Consider the following 24,238-nt stretch of genomic DNA (forward strand, 5'->3'; position numbering starts at 1 on the left):
CCCCTTAACGATGGATTCAACATCCCGTGCATGTCCTGTCCCTACATTCCCATCTTTAAGAATCTCCGGTACCGCCTTGCAATTTCAATTGAAAAATTCCTTTCCCTCAGGCATCTTCATGAGCTACGGTCCCCTGAAGAGAATTATGTCCGATGGCCAGTTTACTTCATGTGAACCTAGGAGGTCTTTCTGTTATATCCTGCCTCCAATCATATTTTTTCAAGTTTATAAAATAAACTACCTGCCTAGACGTTGTCGTGGAACTTCATTTTCAGTTACCTACTAATGCAGCGCGTCAATTAAGAATAATCATATTAGGGACACCTGAGTGGCTCAGTTGGTTGCGCTTCCAACTTCAACTCAGATCATGGTCTCACGGTTCCTAGGTTCCAGACCCCCCTTTGGGCTCCTTGCCCCCCCTTGGGAGGCCTGGAGCCTGCTTTGGATTCTGTGTCTCTTCCCCCACCCCCACCCCTTTCGGCCCCTCCCCCAACCGTGCTTTGTCTCTCTCAAAAATAAATACACATCTTTGAAAAAATTAAAAATGAAAAACAATAATCATATTACTGGGGCACCTGGGTGGCTCAGCTGGTTAAGCACTGGACTTTGGCTAAGGTCAGGATCTCATGGTTCCTGGATTCAAGCCCTTATCAGGCTCTGGGCTGATAGCTTAGAGCCCAGAGCCTGCTTGGGATTCTGTATCTCCTTCTTCTTCTTCTTCTTCTTCTTCTTCTCCTTCTCCTTCTCCTTCTCCTTCTCCTTCTCCTTCTCCTTCTCCTTCTCTCTCTCTCAAAAATGAATAAACATTAAAAAAAATAATCATATTACCTCAAGTTAGATTTCAGGTCTCAGTGACACTTCTTTATCTACCTTTCCTACCCCTGTACTGTTTGCTAAATAATGATTGCTTAAGTATCTTGCTGTCATTTATCACTCAATTCTGGCCCAGATAACACCCTTATCTGGCTCAGATAATGTGATAACACAAATGTAATCCTTCAACCCAAGGCTTCTTCAAACCATCTTTTCCTTCCTTCCCTTGGGATTCATCCCTCCCCCCCCCCCCCAGTGTTGTCTAGGTAAATGGTGCCACCCTGCCCACATTGGGCCAAGCCATCAAAGAGGGATTCTGCATTCCTTTTCTTTCAACTTTCATATCCAGGTAGTCCATTTCTTCAGTCTGCCCATTTCATTCCCTCCCATTACTGCTAGCTTAGTTCACCTCTTCCTTGGATGACTTCAACAGCTCAAAAAACAGTCACTGTTTTTCATTCTTGCCCCACTTGACATTTTTTCCTATTGTATCCAGAGTAATGTTTCTAAATCGCAAATATGATACCACTACAATCTTTACAATCCTTCAATTTCTCCATTGGTGTTTCATTTAAAAACTCTCAAATTATGGAAAATTTGAAACATATACCAAAGTAGAAGAAATATTATAATAAACCCTCCTGTACTCATCACCCAGCTTCAACAATGATAGATGTCTTGCCAGTCTTATTTCATTTGTCACCTTCCATTCCACCTCCCTGAGGATTGAATCTCAAAGAAAATCTCAAACATCATTTTTTTAAATAAATACTTAGGTATGTATCTCTAATATGCAAAGACTTTTTACAAACATAATGTCATCCTTACAGATTAAAAATGTAACAATTGTTTAACATCATTTAATACCCATCTATGTTCAAAATTCTCTATTTGTCTAAAATTTGAATCTGTACTGGATGATGGACCTATAAATGACATAATCAAAACAATCAGCAAAATTTGAGGGGGGATGGTGTGTGTAGATTAGATGGCAGGAGTATGTTAGTGTTCATTTCCTGACATTAGTTGTACTCTGGTCACTTAGAAAAATGCCCTTGTTACTAGGAAATTTCCACCGCAGCCTTAATGGGTAATAGGAATATGCAGTTAGCTCTCAAACGATTCAGAAAATAGAGGGAGAGATGATGATAAATCACATGCAGAATATGGACTATTGGGGAATTTAGGAAAAGGATATATGAAAGTTCTTTGGACAATTCTTGTGACTTTTATGTAAGTTTGAAGATATTTCAAAGTTGAAATTTCACAATAAAAGAAACTGACAAACTGTTTTCCAAAGTGGTTGTACCATTTTAAATTCCCACCAGTTTAGGAGAGTTCTAGGTATTTTACATCCTTGCTAGTAATTGGTATTATCAGTCTTTTATATTTTAAACCTTGTAATAGGTGTGTAGTAATAATTCACTGGGTCTTAATTTACATTTTCCTAATGACTGATGATGTTGAGCATTTGTTCTTGTGCTCATTTAGCATTTATATTTTTGGTCCGTTCAAATCTTCTGCCCATTTTATTTATCTATTTTTTTGTTTGTTTGAATTTACTTATTTTTTTTTTAGAAATTTTTTTCTTTTTTAAAAAAAATTTTTTTTAACGTTTATTTATTTTTGAGACAGAGCTGAACGGGGGAGGGTCAGAGAGAGAGGGAGACACAGAATCTGAAACAGGCTCCAGGCTCTGAGCAGTCAGCACAGAGCCCAACATGGGGCTTGAACTCACGGACCACGACATCATGACCTGAGCCAAAGCCAGCTGCTTAACCGACTGAGCCACCGAGGTGCCCCTTAAATTTACTTATTTTAACTAGACTCCATGCCCAGCAGGGAACCCAATATGGGGCTGGAGCTCAGGACTTTGAGATCAAGACCCGAGCTGAGATCAAGAGTTAGATGCTTAACTTGACTGAGTCAGCCAGGTGTTCCTCTTCTGCTCATTTCAAAACTTGAATTACTTGTTTTCTTATCATTTTGTTTTGAGAATCCCTTATATATTCTCAAAGTAAGTCCTTTCTCAGATGTATGATTTACAAAGCTTTTCTCCCAGTCTATGGTTTCTCTTTTCATTCTCTTAACAGTGTTTTACAAAAAATTTAGTTCTTTTTTTTAAAATTTTTTTTAATGTTTTTATTTATTTTTGAGACAGAGAGAGACAGACCATGTATGGGGAGGGGCACGGAGAGAGGGAGACACAGAATCGGAAGCAGGCTCCAGGCTCTGAGCCATCAGCCCAGAGCCCGACGCGGGGCTCCAACTCACGGACCATGAGATCGTGACCTGAGCTGAAGTCGGACACTTAACCGACTGAGCCACCCAGGCACCCCAAATTTAGTTCTTTTATTTATTTTTTGCCTTCCACCTCCCTCCCTCATGTAGTCCTTACTTTTGAGGAAGTGCAAATTTATCAGTTTTTTTCTTCTATGAATCATGTTTTATTGTGATATCCAAGAAATTTTTGCCTAACTCAAGATCACAAAGATTTTTCCCTATATTTTCTTCCAAAAGTTCTACAGTATTAGGTTTTACATTTAGGTCCCAGCATGCAGTTTTAGTTAAAAACTTAAATATATACCTACCATATGACACAGCTATTCCACTCTAAGGTTTTTAACCCAGAGAAGCGAAGGCACATGTATGTGAATGTCCGTGATACCTTCATTCCCAAACTGGAAACAATCCAAAATGCTTATCAAGATACAGGTGATGGAAAAATTGAGGTAAAAATAAATTGAGATCTATAAATATAATAGGATACTATCCAGCAATAAAAAGGAATACACTATCCATGTAGTAATAAAATAAAAGAATCTCAAAGTAATTGTGCTGAGTGAATAATGCCAGACATACATACACTATGTTCCATTTATATAAAATTCTAAATACAAACTTAGTAATAGAAGATAAGTGACTGGCTGGGATAGGGAGGATAGGGATAAGCCAGAGGGAGGGATTCAGAGGGACAAGAAGAAACTTTTGGGGCTCAAAAATACGGACATTATTTTGATCGTGGCGATGGTTATGCTCTCTTCAGCAGCACATATACTAAAATTGGAATGGTGGCGATGTTTTCACAGATGTATGCATGTATCACTATCAATCAGTACATTTGAGTATATGCAATTTATTGTATGTCAGTTATACTTTAATAAACTGTTAAAAGAGAAAGGTCATTGTTTTGCTTTGTTTTACAGTGTTGTGTTTTGTTTTGTTTCCCAAATGAAGATCCAGATAAAGTCCACACATTGCATTTGGTTGCTCTTTGTCATTTGGTTAGCTCAGCAGGCTTGGGATGTACAAACTCTGTACCTTCCAAAGGAAAGACTGGCCCTTAAGTGGATCCTTGGAGATAACTTCTGAGTCCTTGGAGCATCCAGCCTGAGAAGAGTAGCACTGCATAAGTAGGGTTTACAAAGAACTTTTCAGAATACCCCAAGATTTTCTTGTTCTCCAGGCCTTCTCTAAACCCTTAGATCAATTCCTTAAGGAACAGTCTCTACTCTCCCATTTACTCCTTGCTTCCCCAAAGTACCTCTCCTGATCTTACCATTTACCCTTACCTTCCCAAGGAAGAGATCCCAGACTGGCTGCTGTACCCCAAATCTTAAAAACCACAATCCCTTTTCCCTTCATTTTTTAAGGTTATTTTAACTGGATAGGGAATTGTGGGTTGATAGTTTTTTTCTTTCAGCACTTGAAAACTGTTTTGCAACTTCTTTCTGGCCCATAGGTTTCAGTGAAAACTCTGCTGTCATTCACATTGCTTTTTACCCTACAGGTAACATGGTATTTCTCTTTGGCTACTTTCAAGATCATCATCTTCTTCTTCTTCTTCTTCTTCTTCTTCTTCCTCTTCTTCTTCCTCTTCTTCTTCCTCTTCCTCTTCTTCTTTTCCTCCTTCTTCTCCTCCTTCTTCTTCTTCCTCTTCTTCTCCTTCTTCTTCTCCTTCTTCTTCTCCTTCTTCTGCTTCTTCTTCTCCTCCTCCTTCTCCTCCTTCTCCTCCTCCTTCTCCTCCTCCTTCTTCTCCTTCTCCTTCTTCTTCCTCTTCTTCTTCTTCTTCTTCTTCTCCCTCTTCTTCTCCTCCTCCTTCTCCTCCTCCTTCTCCTCCTCCTTCTCCTTCCTCCTCTTCTCCTTCTCCTTCTCCTTCTCCTTCTCCTTCTCCTTCTCCTTCTTCTTCTTCTTCTTCTTTTGGTCTTAGGGTCCAGAATTTGACCATGATGTGTCTTGGTGTGGATTTTTGCCACACCAAGCTTCTTGAATCTCTAGATTTTTGCCAAATATGGAAAATCTCCAACCATTACTTCTTTGAATACTATTCCTGTGTCCTGCCTTCTTTTTCCTCTCCATCTCAGAGGTATAGGCACTTATTTGTTCTTGAAGGTTGGTGGCCTGGCAGCCAGAAGCAGGAGAGGTAATATAGCTTCTGCTGTTCAAGAAAGTATGAAATAAAAATTACTTAGTGACTTTTGTATTACTTTGTGGGTATTTGTGTACATTTACACATTATATGCCCTAATGAATCTTGTCCTTCAAATTCTGGAATAAGTTAATATAAGTTAATAATATACTTTTATTCCAAACCTGTGCTATTAATTCTAAGTCAGACTATGAGTCATAGGATTGTATAGTCATATCTCAACTTTTAGCAAAGAAGATATTACTATCTTGATCATTTAATTAACCATAATAGGTCCGAGGTAACTTTTGACTCCTTCCTAAAAAAAAAATCAAAGTTATTCTTAAAGGATATATTTGTTGTGATCAGGGATATAGGAAAGGATGTGCTGGCTTCTGAAGTCACAAGATGATGTTGGAGTCACAAAAAGAGGTTGAGAAGTCCTGATATTCTTCAACAGCTAACCAGCTTCCCAGAGTGATTCCTTTAAAGGTGATAATACTCATGTGTATTTTAATTTTGGCCTATTTGCTATTAAAAAATAGTCAGGTTTGTTCATGTGCATGTATGTGTGAGACTACTGAGGCTACCTGGGGGAGGCGAGTATTAAAGCTTCCACCTCCCAGATACTTGTGATGAATTTAATAGCAATTTATAGGTTTAATGACTATTACAAAATTAGGAAACTGAATTGAGAGACATATTCATGATTTATATCATTAGAAAACCATTTCCCAGTCCACATATTGAGATAATTTACAGTACATGGGAAGACTGTATCTTTTAAGCAGATTACTGCTTTGATGCAACTTAGCATATTAAAAACTAAGAACCACAAAGTAAATGTATTTATCCCAATAATGTAAAGGCAAATTTCTGGACTTCTTTTTTTTTTTTTTTTTTTTTAACGTTTATTTATTTTTGAGACAGAGACAGAGCATGAACGGGGGAGGGGCAGAGAGAGAGAGGGAGACACAGAATCAGAAACAGGCTCCAGGCTCCGAGCCATCAGCCCAGAGCCTGACGCGGGGCTCGAACTCACGGACGGCGAGATCCTGACCTGAGCTGAAGTCGGACGCTTAACCGACTGAGCCACCCAGGCGCCCCAGATTTCTGGACTTCTAAATCTTCAAGTGAAATTTTCCAAAGCCACACTGTCCTTTGCTAAATGCAAATTAAGTGGTTCTCACATTTTTTGCAATACAAGGCTTGTTAGGCAGTGTTTGATTTAAATATACAAAGAGAATTATTTTTCTCCTTTGACATTTGTTAAGTGTAAATAAACAGAAATGGATCTTATAAAGTTACCTTTTATTGATTTCTTATAATGTGCCAGCTACCGTTAGAGGTTTTCATTACTTGAATATTATATAGCCCACAAAATAACCTTACAAAATAGACATTTTAAAAAAGTAATCCCTACACCCAACGAGGGGCTCAAACTTACGACCCTGAGATCAACAGTCACATGCTGTACTGAGCCAGCCAGATGTCCCCCAAATAGGCATTTTTATCCTTATTTGGTAGATGAGGAAACTAAACTTAGAGAAGTCATGTTAACTGCCCAGTGTCACAAATGGAAACGGTAGAGCAGGCATTCAAACCCAGGTCTAACTGACTCCATTCCCCAGAAATAAATCAATACCTTCCATTCCCAGAAATGAAATAAAGTCTGTGCTTTTTTTTTTTTTTTTTTTAATATGGAACACTTTATAAATTTGTGTGTCACCCTTGTGCAGGGGCCACGCTAATCTTCTCTGTATCATTCTAATTTTAGTATATGTGCTGCCAAAGTGAGCACAAGTTTGTGTTTTCTTAAATATGCAGGCCCCAGTTTCCATAATTATATCTGGCAGGATAGTCTGGGTTATGTTATGATATTGAGCAGCTCTGAAAATCTTGGTTGTTTAGTATAATCAAGATTTATTTCTCGCTGCTACAAAACTTGTTGTGGGTCTGGGTGGCTCATCAGAGCTACCCTCCCCTTATCCCAATCCACAGTGGTGGCTCAAAAATATAGGCTACCTCTGGGGTGCCTGGGTGGCTCAGTTGGTGAAACATCTGACTTCGGCTCAGGTCATGATCTTGCAGTCCATGGGTTCGAGCCCCATGTCAGGCTCTGTGCTGACCGCTCAGAGCCTGGAGCTTGCTTCAGATTCTCTGTCTCCCCCGCCTCTCTGACCCTTCCCAGCTCATGCTCTGTCTCTCTCTCAAAAATAAAAAAACATAAAAGGATTTTTTTTTTTTGAAATATAGGCTACTTCTGAGCCCATGTTTTATCTCTTCCAGTTCCACCCAAGATCCCTTCCACTACTGCAATGACAAGGCAGCAGAGAGACTTGAGAATCACAAACAGCTTTACACTGCCACAGCCCAGAAATGATTTGTCACTTTTGCCCACGTATTGTTAGTCATAATAGTCACATGACCCTGCTCACTTGCAAGGGCAGCTGAGAAAAGTAGTCTTCTGTGTATCTGGAAGAAGAGAATAAGATAGTGTTGAAACCTAATAATAGCTACATAATAACATGCATTAGCCATGTCTCATACAGGCATAGAAATAGCCATGTGGAAATAGAACCCCTTGTTCCAGATGGGTAACCAGGGGCCATAAGGACCCCTCTTCTCTCTGCAGGCTGCTGCTTGGGCTTACCAACTCCAAACACTCCCATTTCTCCAGCTTTTCTCTTCTTTTCACCTTTAGTGAGAGGCCACACAGGGGCAGGTGAGGATGTGGTGTCAGGGACCAGAAGGAGGAGGAGAAGACCCTCAGTGAAGAAAGGAGAGAAGGGAGGAAAAAATAAAACCCCAGGCTCCTCCTCACTTACCCCCACATCTTGGGCTTTGTAATTATCCTAAATCCTATTCCATCTCTTCTTCCTGCTACCTAACCCCCTCCCGCTCTTTAATAAATGCCCAAGAAAGTTGGAATCTGGGAATTCTCTTGAACATAGACGAATCCTATTTTTTTTTTTTTTAATTTAAGTTCAAGTTAGTTAACATACAGTACAGTCTTAGCTTCAGGAATAGAACCCAGCGATGTATCTCCTACATATGACACCCAGGGCTCATCCCCAGAAGTGCCCTTCTTAACGCCCATCACCCATTTAACCCATCCCTCTACCTTCCACCCCTACAGCAACCCTCAGTTTGTTCTCTGTATCTAAGAGTCTCTATGGTTTGCCTCCCTCTCTGTTTTTATATTATTTTTCCTTCCCTTCCCCTCTATTCCTCTGTTGTGTTTCTCAAATTCCGTGAGTGAAATCATATGATACATAGATGAATCCTATCATAGTTTATAATTAGGGAAAGACATGTTATTACCACCCACATGCAAATTTTGCCTACCACTACACCATAGTAATATAAGGAAAAAAGAAAAGAGAGACAGAGTAGGCTTTTTAAAATTATCTATTACCTTATTTGTTCTAGGCAGACTTTAACTAATTGGATGAGACCCACCCACAGTAAGGACAGGAATCTTTACTCAGTCTGCAGATTCAATTTTTTTTTAATTTTTTGGTAATGTTTGTTTATTTTTGAGAGAGTGGCAGAGAGAAGGAGACAGAATCCAAAGCAGGCTCCAGGCTCTGAGCTGTCAGCAGAGCCTGATGCAGGGCTTGAACCCACGAACTGTGAGATCATGACCTGAGCTGAAGTCTGACACTTAACTGCCTGAGCCACCCAGGCGTCCCTGAATAGTGTTTGGCCAAATACCTGAGCAAGTCAAGTGGTCTAGTCAAGTTGACACATAAAATTAACCATCATATCTATCTCACATGGTTCCAAGAACGAAAATCCCTAAGCAAATTCCAGTAGGTGTATGATTAAGAAAGGTGATTGGAGAAAGCTATGAGAAACTGTTCTATTCCACACTACTGTATTCCTGCCTTCCCAGCAAAAAGGCATAAACTTTTGTTAAATGAGTGAATTACTGGCATAAGAAGAAGTACTGGCTCTTTTAAATGCCATGGAGACTAAAGAAAGTAGACCTAAAGACTAAGCAGGACCTCCCTGGGAGTCCTTAATCTCTAGAGCCTCTCACTCCTTTTTGTCCCCACTCTTCCCGAGAGCCCTATCATTATGTTTATTATTTCAGTAAGAAAATGGACCCCGAGTGCTAAAGAACTTATTTAAGAACTTTGGGAACACAGCTGTTTTAAGTTGGGAGAATGCCTTAGTAATATTATTCATTATGGGAAAGGAATGTTACTTGTAACAGTATTATCTAAGAGCCAGAGGTTTCTTATTTTCTCCTCCATTTCCCATTAAGACAGGGAAACTGAAAGACCCCATAAATGATGGCTTTTTTACTGTTGTTGTTACTATTCCTGCTAGGACCTGCACCCTGCCTTACACATGGCTTATTGTATGTCCTCTTTGTTTTTTAATTTTTAAAACATATTTAAATTTTTAAAATGTTTATTCATTTTTGAGAGAGACAGAGAGAGACAGCATGCTTGGGGGAGGGGCAGAGAGAGAGGGAGACACAGAATCGAATGCAGGTTCCAAGCTCCAAGCTGACAGCACAGAGCCCAATACGGGACTCAAAGTCACCAACCTTGAGATCATGACCTGAGCCGAAGACACTTAACCAACCGAACCTCCCAGGCACCCCACCGTATGTCCTCTTCGTAAAGGTGAAGGAGTTAATGAATGGTTACTTTGGAGGCTTCCAGCACAATAGGCAACAGATAGGAGTGACTGGTCAAGGTCATCATGAATGTTTTCCAAGACCACTGACTCCTCACACCTTGATGCCAACACCCCTAGCTCCAGGGCGTAAGTGACTTATGGAGGACACTTGAGCACAACTTGTTTTGACCAATGCCTGGATGCCTGAGAGGACACATATGGCAGACCACCATCACCAATTAAAAAAAAAAACAGGGGCGCCTGGGTGGCTCAGTCAGTTAAGCGTCGGACTTCAACTCAGTCGGTTAAGCGTCCGACTTCAACTCAGGTCACGATCTCATGGTCTGTGAGTTCGAGCCCCGCGTAGGGCTCTGGGCTGATGGCTCAGAGCCTGGAGCCTGCTTCCGATTCTGTGTCTCCCTCTCTCTCTGCCCCTCCCCCATTCATGCTCTGTCTCTCTCTGTCTTGGGGTGCCTGGGTGGCGCAGTTGGTTAAGCGTCCGACTTCAGCCAGGTCACGATCTCGCGGTCCGTGAGTTCGAGCCCCGCGTCGGGCTCTGGGCTGATGGCTCAGAGCCTGGAGCCTGTTTCCGATTCTGTGTCTCCCTCTCTCTCTGCCCCTCCCCCCCTTCATGCTCTGTCTTTCTCTGTCCCAAAAATAAATAAACGTTGAAAAAAAAAAAAAAAAAAAAAAAACAAACAAAACAGGGGCGCCTGGGTGGCTCAGTAGGTTAAGCGTCCGACTTCAACTCAGTCGGTTAAGCGTCCGACTTCAACTCAGGTCACGATCTCGTGGTCTGTGAGTTCGAGCCCCGCGTCGGGCTCTGGGCTGATGGCTCAGTGCCTGGAGCCTGCTTCCGATTCTGTGTCTCCCTCTCTCTCTGCCCCTCCCCCGTTCATGCTCTGTCTCTGTCTCAAGAATAAATAAACGTTAAAAAAATTAAAAACAAAAAAACAGACCCCAAGCAATGACAAGACTCTTTTCTTTCCTTGCTGAGTCTCTCATTCTATCTGTATCTTCTCTCTCTGTACATGTCTTTGATAAACATCACTCTCACGTCCTCTTGGCTAGTGTTTGATTTCCATCCTGTGCAAGGCCAAGGATCCTCCTGGCTGGTCCTGCAGAACCCCCTCTGCATCCTCAGATTCAGCTAGCCTGCATCACCATTATCTGACTTTACTGTAGTTCCAGAAATTTTACTGTAGTTTCAGAAATTTTTGGATAAAAATTAGGTAGCACATAAATGTAGGCTTGTAGTCCTTCCACCTGCTTTTAGCCATGGCTGTGTACTTGACTGTTGTTTGGTATTAATATTGACCAGCTCATATCTACATAACACCTGGACATGGTAAGTAATTGGAGCAGACTCCAATTAGCTTGTTTTTTGTTTGTTTTTTTAACCTCTTCAGGTTTAATTCTGAAAAAAAAAAAATATCGAAAAAGAGACCTTTTGAATGATTTTTTTGGACAAAATTTTCCTTAAATGGCCACAATATTTCTCTTTCCACATGCTCTTCTTACAATGTAACTGTTACTTCTCCCATTAAGAAGTATAGTCACGTTCTTTCCCCTTAAATGTGTTTGTTTGTTTTCCATTGCTTCAACAAATAGAATATAGTGAAAATGATGTTATTTGACTTCTGAGATTAGGCCATGGAATTCAATGCATTTTCTGCATTTGAAAGAGGACTTCCAGCTACCTCCAAACATTCTAATTAAGTTCTTTCTAGCTTATTTCTTAACTCAGGCAAAAGACCCTATGGGCAAAGCATCCCCTGAGAGAAACTGAAGGTACTCCCTCAAGCAACAAGGACTGCCCTGACCCAGCAACACCCTGCCCTTGATAGACGTCAAGACAATGATCGACCTGACCTTCACTGTCCACCTGCACATACCAACTGACCTTTGCCCTACAATTTCCTTATATAAACCTGGGTGCATTTTCAGCCCTTTGGAGACAGTCTTTGAAATGCTAGTCGGCTGTCCTCCTAGCGTTGGTCTCACTGAAATAAATTCCTTTCTTGTCTCACCACTACTCATCTCTCTGCTTTTGATTTGGTGAGCGGTGAGTGGCCCAACCTGGTCTGTTTGAGACACCCAGAGCTACGTGCTCTTGTACCCCTGTGCCCCAGCTATACCTTGTCCTCTTGGGACTTTCTCTTGGAGTGCTCACTTTTGGAACATAGTTGCCAGACAGGGAGGAAGTCAAGCAACCAGATGGAGGGGCCACGTATAGGCATTCCAGCTCACAGTTCTAGCTGAAGTCCCAACAACAGCTGGCATCAACTGCCAGATGCGTGAATGATCAAGCCTTCAGATTCCAGACCCTGGCCTTGATTTTGAGCTGCGCCAGCCGATGTCATGTGGTGCAGATGAGCTGTTCCACTGAGCCTTGCCCAAATTGCATATCTGTGAGCAAAATAAGGAATAGGTGCTGTTTAGGCTACTAAGTTTGCAATGACCAGACAAGTATAAGTAACACTACTAAAGACACAACTTCTATTTAAATCATATCCAAACTCTTCTATCAATCTTGAATTCTCCTGTACTTAGTGAAAAGTTCACAAAGCACACAGCCATTGTGTACACACAGCCATTGCTACTCTATTCCTGTCCGTGATCTTATATTTTCACAATGCAATCCATCCCCAAGTCTGGGGATCATGGTCACCTCAGCTGATCAGGTTCCTTTTTTTTAAAATTTTGTTTTTAAGTAATCTCTACACCCAACATGGGGCTCAAACGTGTGACCCCAAGATCAAGAGTCACATGCTCTACTGACTGAGCCAGCCAGGTGCCCCAAGTTAATTCTTGATTCTGTTACGGAACCAGGCTGGAACGCTGGCGGAAAAACCAAGCGGCACTCGGAGATCTTGGTGGATCGGAGATTTATTTAACACCGGCAGGCTCAGAGGAGACAGTTTTTCCAAAGATTTGAGTGCTGAATGCAAGCGGGAAGGGTCATTTATAGTTGTCAGCCTCCATATTTGTGTGTGTGTGCGCGCGCGCGCACGCGGGGGAGGGGGGGGCTCGCACGCGCAGCAAACAGGGCAAGAAGAACTCGGAAGAGGAGTCTCTAAGCTAGAGACCAGAGCTTGTTTTAGTCCCGTCGACCATCTTATGGTGTAAAAATTTATTCATTTTCCCAACATTCCCCCCCCCCCCCCGATGCCTTTTTAAAAATCTTTTATTAGGCATCACTTTTTAGCTCTAAGGGTTGTACCCTTAAAAGGCTAAGATACGTGCTCCAGTTTGGCAAGGAACAGTGTCTTCAATAAAACATACCAGGGTATTTGGTATACAAGGGCCTCTGGTCACAAGTAAAATTATGGAAAGCAGGGAGCCAGGATGCCCAGTCTGTGAGATCCCATCCTTTCCATTGATTGATACTTTCCTGTTGTCTATGTTGAATTCTTTCCTTGAGCTCCTTAACCTTAGTCCTGGCTATTCCTGACTGGCTTACAAAATAGCAACATCCCTCCCCCAGAGAGATACAAGTCCCTCCTTCTTCTGAAGTGAGGAGGTCGAGGGCTCGCCTATTTTGCAGGGACACTGCTGCCAGGGAGTTTATTTGGTTTGTAAGCTTACCAGGGATTCTGCCATCTGTCCCATGCCCAGCTTGTTGGTGCAGTCTCTATTAGCTCAATAGCAAGAAGCAAGATCAGGGCTATGACACCAGTAAGGGGCAAGGGCTGGCAGAGTTGCATCCGAACCGTTGGGCTCGGTACACACGTTGATTCCTCAAGCTTCTGCCGTGCACAGGCCAGCCAGCTTCTGGGGTGTGGCTGGGGCAGGGCTGGAGATCTCAGGGGCCAGTGTCTTTTTGAGGGTCAGTTTAAGCAGGTTGACTGGATCTGGATCACTTTGCCAGGTTGAGGGTTCTGCTGAGTTGGCCTTCTTAGCTCTGGAGTGATGGACCCATGGGGTGATACCTGAAACTGAATCCTCTATTTGGTTGTATGTCTGTAAAGTCCACTTCCAAGTCTTTGAAAGGGGCAGGTTTCTGGTAACTGTCAGATCAGATTTAGGGAAGAGATGGTTTGCATATTTAGAAATCCATCCTGTTTTTCAGTTGTTTAAATAATAATATGCTCACGGGGTCTTATTATTATCCCCACAGAATAACAAGCACAGAAGATTGTCTTTACATGAAACACTGTGACAATTTTTCTCAAGTTTACCTCAAGTTGTCTAGTTTAGGTAAACAACAAACATTTAAAGACAATCATAACTAGACTTTAACACCCATAACGGTGCATTGTTGAAACATAGTTTTTTCTCCCTAAAAAAACCCCCTTTCCAGAGATAGCCAAATTGAGACCAATGCATTTGTAGAACAAGTCCAGTCTTAACAAACCTGGCCTAATTATTTACATAAGCCCAGAAAGAATAGCAATTGATCATGAGGATCTTTTAAAGTTTGCTTTGCTAGAAACTTTTATAAAGAATCTCTGGGTTGAACTTTTAGTAGCCTCTCTAGGCCAAAAGCCAAGCCAAATACTTGCCATCAGACAGGCCTGCAATACCTATAGAATTGGGTGAATTTCTCTTCATGAGGTCCCCAAGATATCCTGAGGTTCCTGCACCTGCCAGGAAGTGACCTTCTTTACTCACCTGGTGAGGCTGCTGGGAACTCTGTAAGCAAGGCACCAGGCCAACATTTCCAAGGGGCTTTAAGGCTCCATGTTTCATAAAGCCAACCTTAGTTCCTTAAAGCTGTCTGGTCATATCTGAGTCTATGGATGTCACTCTCACATATGACATTCCAGCCAAAGCCTTGGTAAAATAACCAGTATTTCCAATGGTGACCTGTTACAAGATGAACAGGTTCTTATTGAACTTATGCAAACAAGTGTAATTGCCATGAAAGAAAGAATACTCATTGAGAGTTTTTGAATTTCAGGGGAGTTATGTAGAGAGAAAAGATAAATGCTTCAGTTTACAAATGAATACTTTATGACACTTCTGTATATCATAGATATCTTAAGAGAAAGTTTCCTTAATCTGGAAAAGCAAACATTAGAGAACCAGCAATATTTTCTTTTTTTTTTTTAATTTTTTTTTTTAACGTTTATTTACTTTTGAGACAGAGAGAGACAGAGCATGAGCAGGGGAGGGGCAGAGAGAGAGGGAGACACAGAATCGGAAACAGGCTCCAGGCTCTGAGCTGTCAGCACAGAGCCCGACGCGGGGCTCGAACTCACGAACCGTGAGATCATGACCTGAGCTGAAATCGGACGCTTAACCGACTGAGCCACCCAGGCGCCCCAAACCAGCAATATTTTCAACAAGAATCACAAAACTATAATCTTCCTCAGTTCATTTAATCCCATGTTCCTAATTCTTGTTCAATTTGAATGCAGCTTTTTAGTTCTGGAAATTCTTACCCATTTTAGTATTAATCTTAAAGATGTCGAATACCTGTATGTGTCCCCAAAGTCCTTTTTATAAATCTCCTTGAAGAAGAAACACATTTTGTGAGAGAATAAGAATAATTATAAATGACAAAATCTCAGAAATATACATTGTTAAAGATCTGATGAGAGTTCATTATGATGCAATTGACAAAGAAATTCAGTTATTTCTGTGACACCTAACACTTTAAGTAATCAGATTATTAAGTGATTATCTTATACCAAAACATTAAAACTTTAGGAACTGCATATATATTTGGCATTTACAGTATTTACCTGTGCAAAACAAGCTAAGTTTTATCATTGTACGACAGTGCCTTTCCAAGTAACTTAGCGTCCCAAATAAAAGGGCCTAATTGGTCAAAAAGACTTCATTTACCATTTAAATCCTGGGAAGTTTGTTAAAACCTTAGGAAGTTATAAGTACATCCTAAATAGGATTATAGATCATTGCAAATCTTAAAACTTTATTCAACCACGGTGGCAATAAAAGATCCTAAAGGTGAATGTATAGTATTATATAGTCGTTACCAAAACCTAGCTCCTTTCACATTGAGAAGTTTTAACTAAGTAATCAAAGACCTGATAAAGATGAAACCTAAAACTTTGGTTTTCCCAGAAGACAAACCATTGTTTGCATTGTCTTCTCAAGAGCAGATCAACAGTCCAAGAAAACCTTGTCATCTGAGCAGAGAGAACAGCAGAATTTCAACCTTATACCAGCGTACTTTTAAAATTCCATTCATCTCAACCTTAGTCCATCCTGAGCACACATAACATTCCTTTCCAAAGATTTTCCTTCATGAACCTTCTACAACTTTCCTTTGCCTTCAAATTTTATCCCAAAGCCATTTCTCTCCAAATAACCAATCTCATTTAGGGCAAAATTACTTTCTTCTACCCTCAACAAAAATGTATTTCCATTCCTTATATCTTTCTTACATACCTCCTACTTTCCTACACACAGGGTTGCTTTTCTTATTTCCATCAGTCTTAAGTACACTTGGCAGAATTTTAACTCTTAGGAAACCTTAATCTCCAATTGAGGACTTAGTAACCAACTGAGAGGTGTTTACACCAGAATTTTTTTAGATGGTAAATTCATGAACCAATTAAGTACAAAGCATGTTTTCCAATAGGTCCGAAAAGCCTTAATTTCTCTGCAATAAGAAGTTAAAAGCACAAACCTTTGTTCAGTAATCAAAGTTTTAGCAATTCATTCTATTTGGAAAAGACCCAGATGTCCAAGGGGGTGCACTTTACTCCTTGACCTTGAGGATGGGAGGAGGAACCCAAGGCACCTGAGGCACTGAGGAGGGTTTAGGAACCAGTTATGCAGACCACACCCAAGTTGGTGCAGAAACAGCAGGGGGATGGGAAGGCAGAAGAGGCAAAATGCCAGTAGAAGGCAGAGAAGGAAAACCTAATTCAAAACCTTAACTCAGAGGAGCAGACACCATGTTTTTTTCCATCAAAGTGGAAATATGGAGTCCCCATCATGCCGGAGAAGATGGGGAATTTCCCTGAAACAAATGGAGTTTCAGCAACTGCTTGGGAACATTCCTTAAAATCTCCATCCTGAGGTACACTAACCACAGTTGGCTCCACTTATAGCTGTTAACCTGGGAAATGAGAGAGAATCCATCACATCTATTAGGCAAAGGAACAGGGTAAGAGAGTCAGTGGCCCCTTCAGTCTGATTCTATCTTAGCCAGACAATAAGGTCCCCTTCTTGGGGTTCCTCCTGATATCGGCTGGGTTTCTGGGACTTTCGCTGGTTGGGATATTCTTTTAATGTCCTTTCTCCTTGCAGTACCTCATGACCCCTTGCTAAGGAGGTTCTGGGCCTCCCCCCTTTTGGCGGCTAGACCTTCCCCATCCTTTTGTCGTGGCTCTCTTGTGCCTCTGGAGCAAACAGGGTGTAAGCCTTGCATTGTCTCTCATAATAATCCCTGGGGGAATCCCTTTGCTGCTGGGCATATTCATGGGCTTCTCAGCCCCTGCTCTGATCCCCAGAGGAGAGCCTCTTGGTACTGGCAGATGTGGACTGACATCTGGAGAGTGCCTGCGCCTGGCCAAGGGCACAATCTGGCCTCTGGTCCTTGTGGGGGAGAGTTCTCTGGGTCCAGGAGGGGAGGAGAGATGGGCAGCTGGGCAGTGTAGGGGGTGGTGGAGGAGAGACAGACTGGGGAGGAGTTTCAAGCTCAGGGGCAGGGGGGAGGTAGCCCGGTGAGTCACAAGGTGGTGGAAAGAAAGGATCCTCCTCCGGGTTTCTTGCAAACACTAGGGGAGCAGTGGGTTGCTCCTTTGGCTCCCTGGGTGAATCTCTGGATAAAACAGCTAAAACCTTTGCCTGGCTCTGTTTGCTATGGATGAATCACACCTAAGGCAGAGGATTTTGGGCAATTTCAAGCCAGGAGTCATGTACGGAAATTGATCAGGGTGACCTGGGTCTCTGGAGACAACATTCCAGATGCAACAGACCTTTGGGACATCCAAGGTTCCCTCAGAGGGCCCTCCTACACCAAAAGTGGGCCATTCTTTTTTTATTTAAAAAAAATTTTTTTTAACGTTTATTTATTTTTGAGACAGAGAGAGACAGAGCACGAACGGGGGAGGGTCAGAGAGAGGGAGACACAGAATCGGAAACAGGCTCCAGGCTCTGAGCTGTCAGCACAGAGCCCGACGCGGGGCTCGAACTCACAGACCGCAAGATCATGACCTGAGCCGAAGTCGGCCGCTTAACTGACCAAGCCACCCAGGCGCCCCAAAAGTGGGCCATTCTAACTCACATAGGGCCCTTAACGTGCCAGGGGTTATCTTAATTCCATAGTCTCCCCACCCCTTCTTTGCTCTGTCCTGACCCCATAATGTTCCCGTAAGGCAGAGTCACAAAGACAGACAGAGGGATAGGAGTGACCCCTCTAACGTAGAGACCAGTCAGATGCCCGTCTGTCTGGCCATGTCCCGAAGGAACTTAGGTGACGCTTAGCTCTAGCGGTTTCAGCTGTGACTTACGATAGAAAACTATTCTGATGCCGCCAGAGTGTGCCATTCCCCACGGAATCGCAGACAGGCCCACTCAGACTCCGTGGGCTTTTGGGGACCTTAAAGGTGCCCGCCCGTGGAGCCACAGAATCGAACTCGGCAGGCAAGCTAGACCGTCACACATTCAGACTCACATACACACCGGAGGTTATTACATTCCCTCCCACAGAATTCCTACCTGTGAGACCTCTGAGGTCTCCTGGGAGTGATCAGGTCCCCCTTCCACTCTTGTGAGTGGGTCTAATGAAATAACAGCTTTGTTTTGACACTGTAGGTTAAGAGATAACAGCCTTGTCCTATCTATCAATCAAGGGAACAAAAGCTCAAGGAAAATCAAATGGATCGGTGATTGATTGGATTGGGACAAGGGCACATTGAGAACTTTGAAAAAGTGGCGCCAGAGGCAGGGTCAAGGAGGTCAACCGGTTGCAGCTTAAGGGCAGAAGGTGTGAACTGTTTCCACCCCCATCTGGAAACTATTTCTTTGTTCTGTTCCCAGGTGATGATAAGATGATGTGGTTGGCTATAAAAACTCTGTACCCCGGCTGTTCGAGGCGGCACTCTGGTCAAGAGCGTTGGTCCCGATCGGTCGGCCTTACCTCTCGTTGCAATAAACTCTGCTGTGACTGTCACTGGTGTCCGTAGCATTCTGTTTCAGGAGTTGTGTGAATGCAACATGACTAGATTGGGCCCCAGCCTTACTGGTGCCGACATCAGGTCCACGTCCTCACCTGCCAAGTCTTCTTGAGTCCAGCGGGAACGGTGGAGTGGGGGGCCGGCCGGAGGCAACGAGCAGGAGACTGCCCAAGTTCAGGCAGGGCGTGCCTTCTCCCTTGCAATCCCTGGCTCCGTCACCGCCTCACCCTTCTCCCAAACCGGTGGCAACAATGGGCCAGAGTGGTTGGGTTTCCTGGTCAGAGAACCAAATATGTTACGGAACCAGGCTGGAATGCTGGTGGAAAAAACCAAGCAGCACTCAGATCGCTCAGAAAAGACTTTTTCTCCAAAGATCTGAGTGCCGAATGCAAGTGGGAAGGGTCATTTATAGTTGTTAGCCTCCATATTTGTCTGTGTGTGTGTGTGTGTGTGTGTGGGGGGGGGTTCACGCACACGGCAAACAGGACAAGAAGAACCTGGAAGAGGGGTCTCTAAGCTAGAGACTAGAGCTTGTTTTAGTCCTGGTGTAAAACTTTATTGATTTTTCCCAACAATTCAACTAACCCTATACCCTAACACTGTCACCAGCTAGATCCCAAGACCTGACCTTTGTTGCTCACCTGCTTGTACCCACCAGTCTTTGTCTACAGTTTTCTTTTCTTTTTTTTTTTTTTTTGTCTACAGTTTTCTTAAGCGCTTCTTCCCAAGTTATCTCTCAGGCAAAACACCCTACAGGCATAGCGTCCTGTGTGGGGGTGGGGGCACGGGACACACAAACTACCCATCAAGCAATAATGACAGCCTTGACAAGAGGTGGCCTAGACCACCCGGCCAGTTTGAGCTTAACCCCTGACTTGTACCTGTGCAAATGGACCATGGAGTGACCCATGGGGTGATCAACAGTTATCTTTACCTCATTATAATACTAAAATCTCCACCCAAGGAGGAGCACGAACCTTATTTATATACCATACGATGGTATAGACATGTTTTCTTTTTTTTAAAACTTTTTTTTTTCAACGTTTATTTATTTTTGGGACAGAGAGAGACAAAGCATGAACGGGGGAGGGTCAGAGAGAGAGGGAGACACAGAATCGGAAACAGGCTCCAGGCTCCGAGCCATCAGCCCAGAGCCCGACGCGGGGCTTGAACTCACGGACCGCGAGATCGTGACCTGGCTGAAGTCGGACGCTTAACCGACTGCGCCACCCAGGCGCCCCTAGACATGTTTTCTTAAGGCAAACATGAGACCTTACACCTGCCTCTATACAGTAACAAGACTCCCCTATCTAAATATTCATCCTAACCCTAGATAAAAGGAACCCATTCTTCCTTGCTCCTAACTCAGGCTTTGGAAGTTATTCCCCCTTGATCTATTTATTCGCTGCAAATAAAGTTTCTTTTGTGTGACAACTCACCTGGTTTAGTTTCTACTTGTGACTCACCAAGAACCTAACTCAGGTAAGTTTGGTTACAATACCAATTTAGGGCCTGTAGAGGATTTACTGGTATCTTTTCAGAATAAAAAAAATGAGAAGTTTCTTACTTTACTACTTTTTGCAACTACAAAACTGACTCTTTCCTACTTCTTTATCCCAACTTTTCCTAGCAGTTTTGAATAGGGAGTTGATGAGGGAGACTGGGGTTAAGCTGTGGGCAAAGTGCAGGCTAACAGCACCCCTCCTTCCCCCCACCAGGTGGTATATGTGTGATATTCCTTGGACACTCACAGCTACTCAAAAACCAGAAAGGACAAAAAAAAAAACAACAACAACAAAGAGTTAAACTGATAAGAGTCGCCACCAGTTTACCAGAAAAAGGTAATCCCATCAATGTCAATGTCCTAAAATCCAGAAACTCCCAACTTTTTTTTAAAAATGTTTATTTATTTTTAAGAGAGAGAGAGAGAGCGTGAGCAGAGGAGGGGCAGAGAGAGAGGGAGACACAGACTCCAAAGCAGGCTCCAGGCTCTGAGCTGTCAGCACAGAGCCCGACTAGGGGGCTCGAACCCACCAACCCGTGAGATCATGACCTGAGGTGAAGCCCAGGTGCCCCTCCCTACGGTCTTAATGTTAACGCTTTGCTAGAGGGAAAAACCTTAGCTTGACAATAGCTAGGACTCCAGTAAGTCTTCAGCATGTGAAAGACTCTTTGGAAACTCCCTCTGGACTTTATTTCCCCAGACTCCATACAAAGGTCACTGCTGCCCCCTCCCCCCTTGTAATGCAGCTCTTTCTGCCTACAGGCCCTGCCCCTGTGCTTTAATACAATCACCATCTTCAAGAATTCTTTCTTGGTTGTTGGCTCTGGACCACACGAAGCACTCCGTCATCCCAACACTTCCATCAGAGTGGCAGGTAAAGAGGTATTTTTATAACTGCCACTAAACTCATTTACACACATTCTTCTGCAACCCTTCTTGACAGAATGTGCTGGATGTTGCCAAACAACTACTACATTTTGTTACTTCCGTAATGATTCCAGGGCAAGGGGTTTCATCTTAAAACTTTGGTCTCTGAGAACTAATCTTAACTACTGGAAATGCCTTAAAAAATTCAACTAGTCAGTAAGTTTGCCTCTTCTTTTTTTATAGCCTCTGAAATGTTTCAAATAACTGCTTACATAGAGGATTATTATGTGTAGGTATTGTGGGAACCCAAAGATACAACGCACTTGCTTTTTAAGACTTCATTGCTTGTAGAGTAAAAGTCGAGTAGTCATACTGTAGCACCATCAGCCTTGAGACAAGAAATTCAGTAATTTTTTTTTTTATCTTTATTTTTGAGAGACAGAGTGTGAGCAGGGGAGGAGCAGAGGTAGGGAGTCACGGAATCCCAAGCAGGCTCCAGACTCTGAGCTGTCAGCACAGAGCCCGACATGGGGCTCGAACTCACAAAACTGTGAGATCATGACCTGAGCCAAAGTCAGACGCTTAACGACTGAGCCACCCAGGTGCCCCATGAATTCGGTAAAATTTTTATTAAAAAAAAAAAATTTAACATTTATTTATTTTTGAAAGGCAGAGAGAGAGCGCGAACGGGGGAGGGGCAGAGAGAGAGAGAGGGAGACACAGAAACAAAAGCAGGCTCCAGGCTCTGAGCTGTCAGCACAGAGCCCGACGTGGGGCTCGAACTCAGGGACCGGGAGATCACGACCTGAGCCGAAGTCGGCGCTTAACCCACTGAGCCACCCAGGCACCCCTCAGTAAAAATTTTAAAGTAATCTCTCTACGCCCAACATAGCGCTGGAACACGCCACCCGCAGATCAAGAGTTGCATGTTCTATGGAGCGAGCCAGCCAGCCAGCCAGCCAGGGACCACCCCCCCCTCCCCAAATTCTGTAATTTTATTCAATTTTGAAGAGTTAGTATTCTGGGACCTAATGCTATCGGTCAATATGTTAAAGCCCTCTACCAAGTCCTTCATTAATTAAAAAAGAAACCACTTTCCATAAGCTCAAAACAAGCAAATCGTTAGCTGCCTTTCCCGGTCTCATTTCTCCTTTTCTCCAGATCCTTTCTCTGGATGCGGTACACGTTCCTTTTACTACTCAGTTTCTCTGTACCGTTTCTTCTCCACGTGGTTATTGCAGCTTCCCAACTTTTTGCATTAGCTCGCAGGAAGTTGCTCCCTGCCCGAGTTCATCCCCCGGAACCCACCAGACTTGAGCTGTACTGCAAACCTTTTAGAGATGAGACGCAGTAAAGAGGCCCAGGAAACCGTGCACCGGCTCCTAAATTCCATCTTTCACCTTCAGCTGCAGCCCAGACTGACTGAAGGGCGGGAGGCTGGGCTTCTTGCCCAGGTGGCAGCGTAGTGTGTAATCATGGGCCTCTCACGCAGCCCCCCTGCTGACGCTACAGGGAGCCGTAACCACAGGAGTAAATAAAGCGAAGCCCGGTTAGCGCCTTGAACGCGTCCACCGCAGCCAAAGGACGATCCTCCGCGCTGCCCACGCTCCAGCCGTGGCAATCACTCTCGGAATGGCCAAAATGGCGCCATCCCCGCGGCCCCTCCGGCGTGGGGGGCGGAGTCGCGCGTCACGTGACCGCCCCACCCCCGCGGGCCGCGCGCCCTCCTCTGCCCCCGGCGTGCGCTGGCAGTCGGGCTGTCGCGCAGACGGTTCCTTGACTTTCTAGGCGCGTTCTCCCTTGTTCCCGAGCATCCGCGAGCGTCTCTCCCGGTAGCAAAGGCGGGAGCAGGGCCACGAAGGGGGGCTCTGGGTCGTGCAGAGGCAAAGGGGCTGTAAGAGGGGGTCCCTGCCGCTGGCACCGAGGCGGGAGGTCGGATCCCCGGACGAGGGGCTGGGCCAGAGGAGACTTCGCGGGCGTCCTGGGGGACGGCCGGCCGCGGAGGGCGAGGCTGTTGCGCGTAAATTCAGGGCATTCCGCCCAGACCGTGGGTGCCGTCGGGGACTCGGGGGTCCCCTCGGAGCTCCGGTCATTTGGCTTGGGTATTTCGCAGCTTTCCCATCGCCATCCAGCCCCTCGAAGCCAGCAGGATTCAAAAACGGCTTCAGCCAAATGTTCTCTTCCTTCTGAGAGAGGCCGAGCGGGTCAGCCGGCTGGGACTCGAGAGGGATGGCCCGGCCCTCGGGGCGTGGAAGGAGAAGTTGAAGGGGGCGGCGGGAGCGGGGAGCGCCCTCCTTGACTCTCAAATGCCTCCCGTGTTTCCATCTCTGCTGAGTGAGCTTAGCGGCGCTGACTACCCGGGAGGAGGGACGGACGCAGCTCAGCGGTCTCAGACCACGCCGCCTCCATGTGGCTGCTGACTGGGACCCAGGAGGGAACCAGCTTGGGGCGCGGCCTCGATCTCCCCCCTCCCCGCCTCCCAGGCGGCGGGGCTGGCGATGTGGAGACGTGAGGGGACCCGCGGCTGCCCCGGGTTCTCCAGGACTCCACCAGGCGCCCGCGCGTTGCTCCGCACCCGGGGCGAGAGAGACCCGGGCGGGGCTCCGTGGTGGGCGGACGGGCGGGCGACGATCAGAGCCGGAACCCCAGCCTCGCTATGGGGCACAACGGCAGCTGGATCTCCAGGAACGCCAGCGAGCAGCGCAACGCGTCCGGCGCCGAGGCTGGGGGCGCCAACCGCAGCGCGCTCGGGGAGTTGGGCGAGGTGCAGCTGTACCGCCAGTTCACCACCACCGTGCAGGTCGTCATCTTCATAGGCTCGCTGCTCGGTAAGCCACCCGCGGGGGCGCCTCCCGGGTGGGCTTCCCTGAGCGCACAGGCTCGGAGAGGGCACGGGATCGGGGGTCGCCGGAG

General features: G+C 44.6%; 1 protein-coding gene and 1 non-coding gene across 2 annotated transcripts in view; one reads left to right on the forward strand and one right to left on the reverse strand.

The window, feature by feature from the left end:
- Nucleotides 1-6,915: 6,915 nt before the first annotated feature.
- On the reverse strand, nucleotides 6,916-7,022 carry LOC111561041. Its single transcript, XR_002743411.1, has one exon. It is a non-coding gene; the product is annotated as a U6 spliceosomal RNA (small nuclear RNA).
- A 16,072-nt stretch (nucleotides 7,023-23,094) lies between these two features.
- GPR176 (G protein-coupled receptor 176) overlaps nucleotides 23,095-24,238 on the forward strand; it is a 126,444-nt gene continuing 125,300 nt past the window's right edge. The window contains exon 1 of the mRNA XM_003987283.6: nucleotides 23,095-24,153. Coding sequence (XP_003987332.2) covers nucleotides 23,982-24,153 — 172 coding nt within the window. The 5' untranslated portion in view covers nucleotides 23,095-23,981. The remainder of the gene's footprint in view (nucleotides 24,154-24,238) is intronic.

Source organism: Felis catus, chromosome B3, assembly GCF_018350175.1.
Source record: "Felis catus isolate Fca126 chromosome B3, F.catus_Fca126_mat1.0, whole genome shotgun sequence".
Classification (NCBI taxonomy): Eukaryota; Metazoa; Chordata; class Mammalia; order Carnivora; family Felidae; genus Felis; species Felis catus.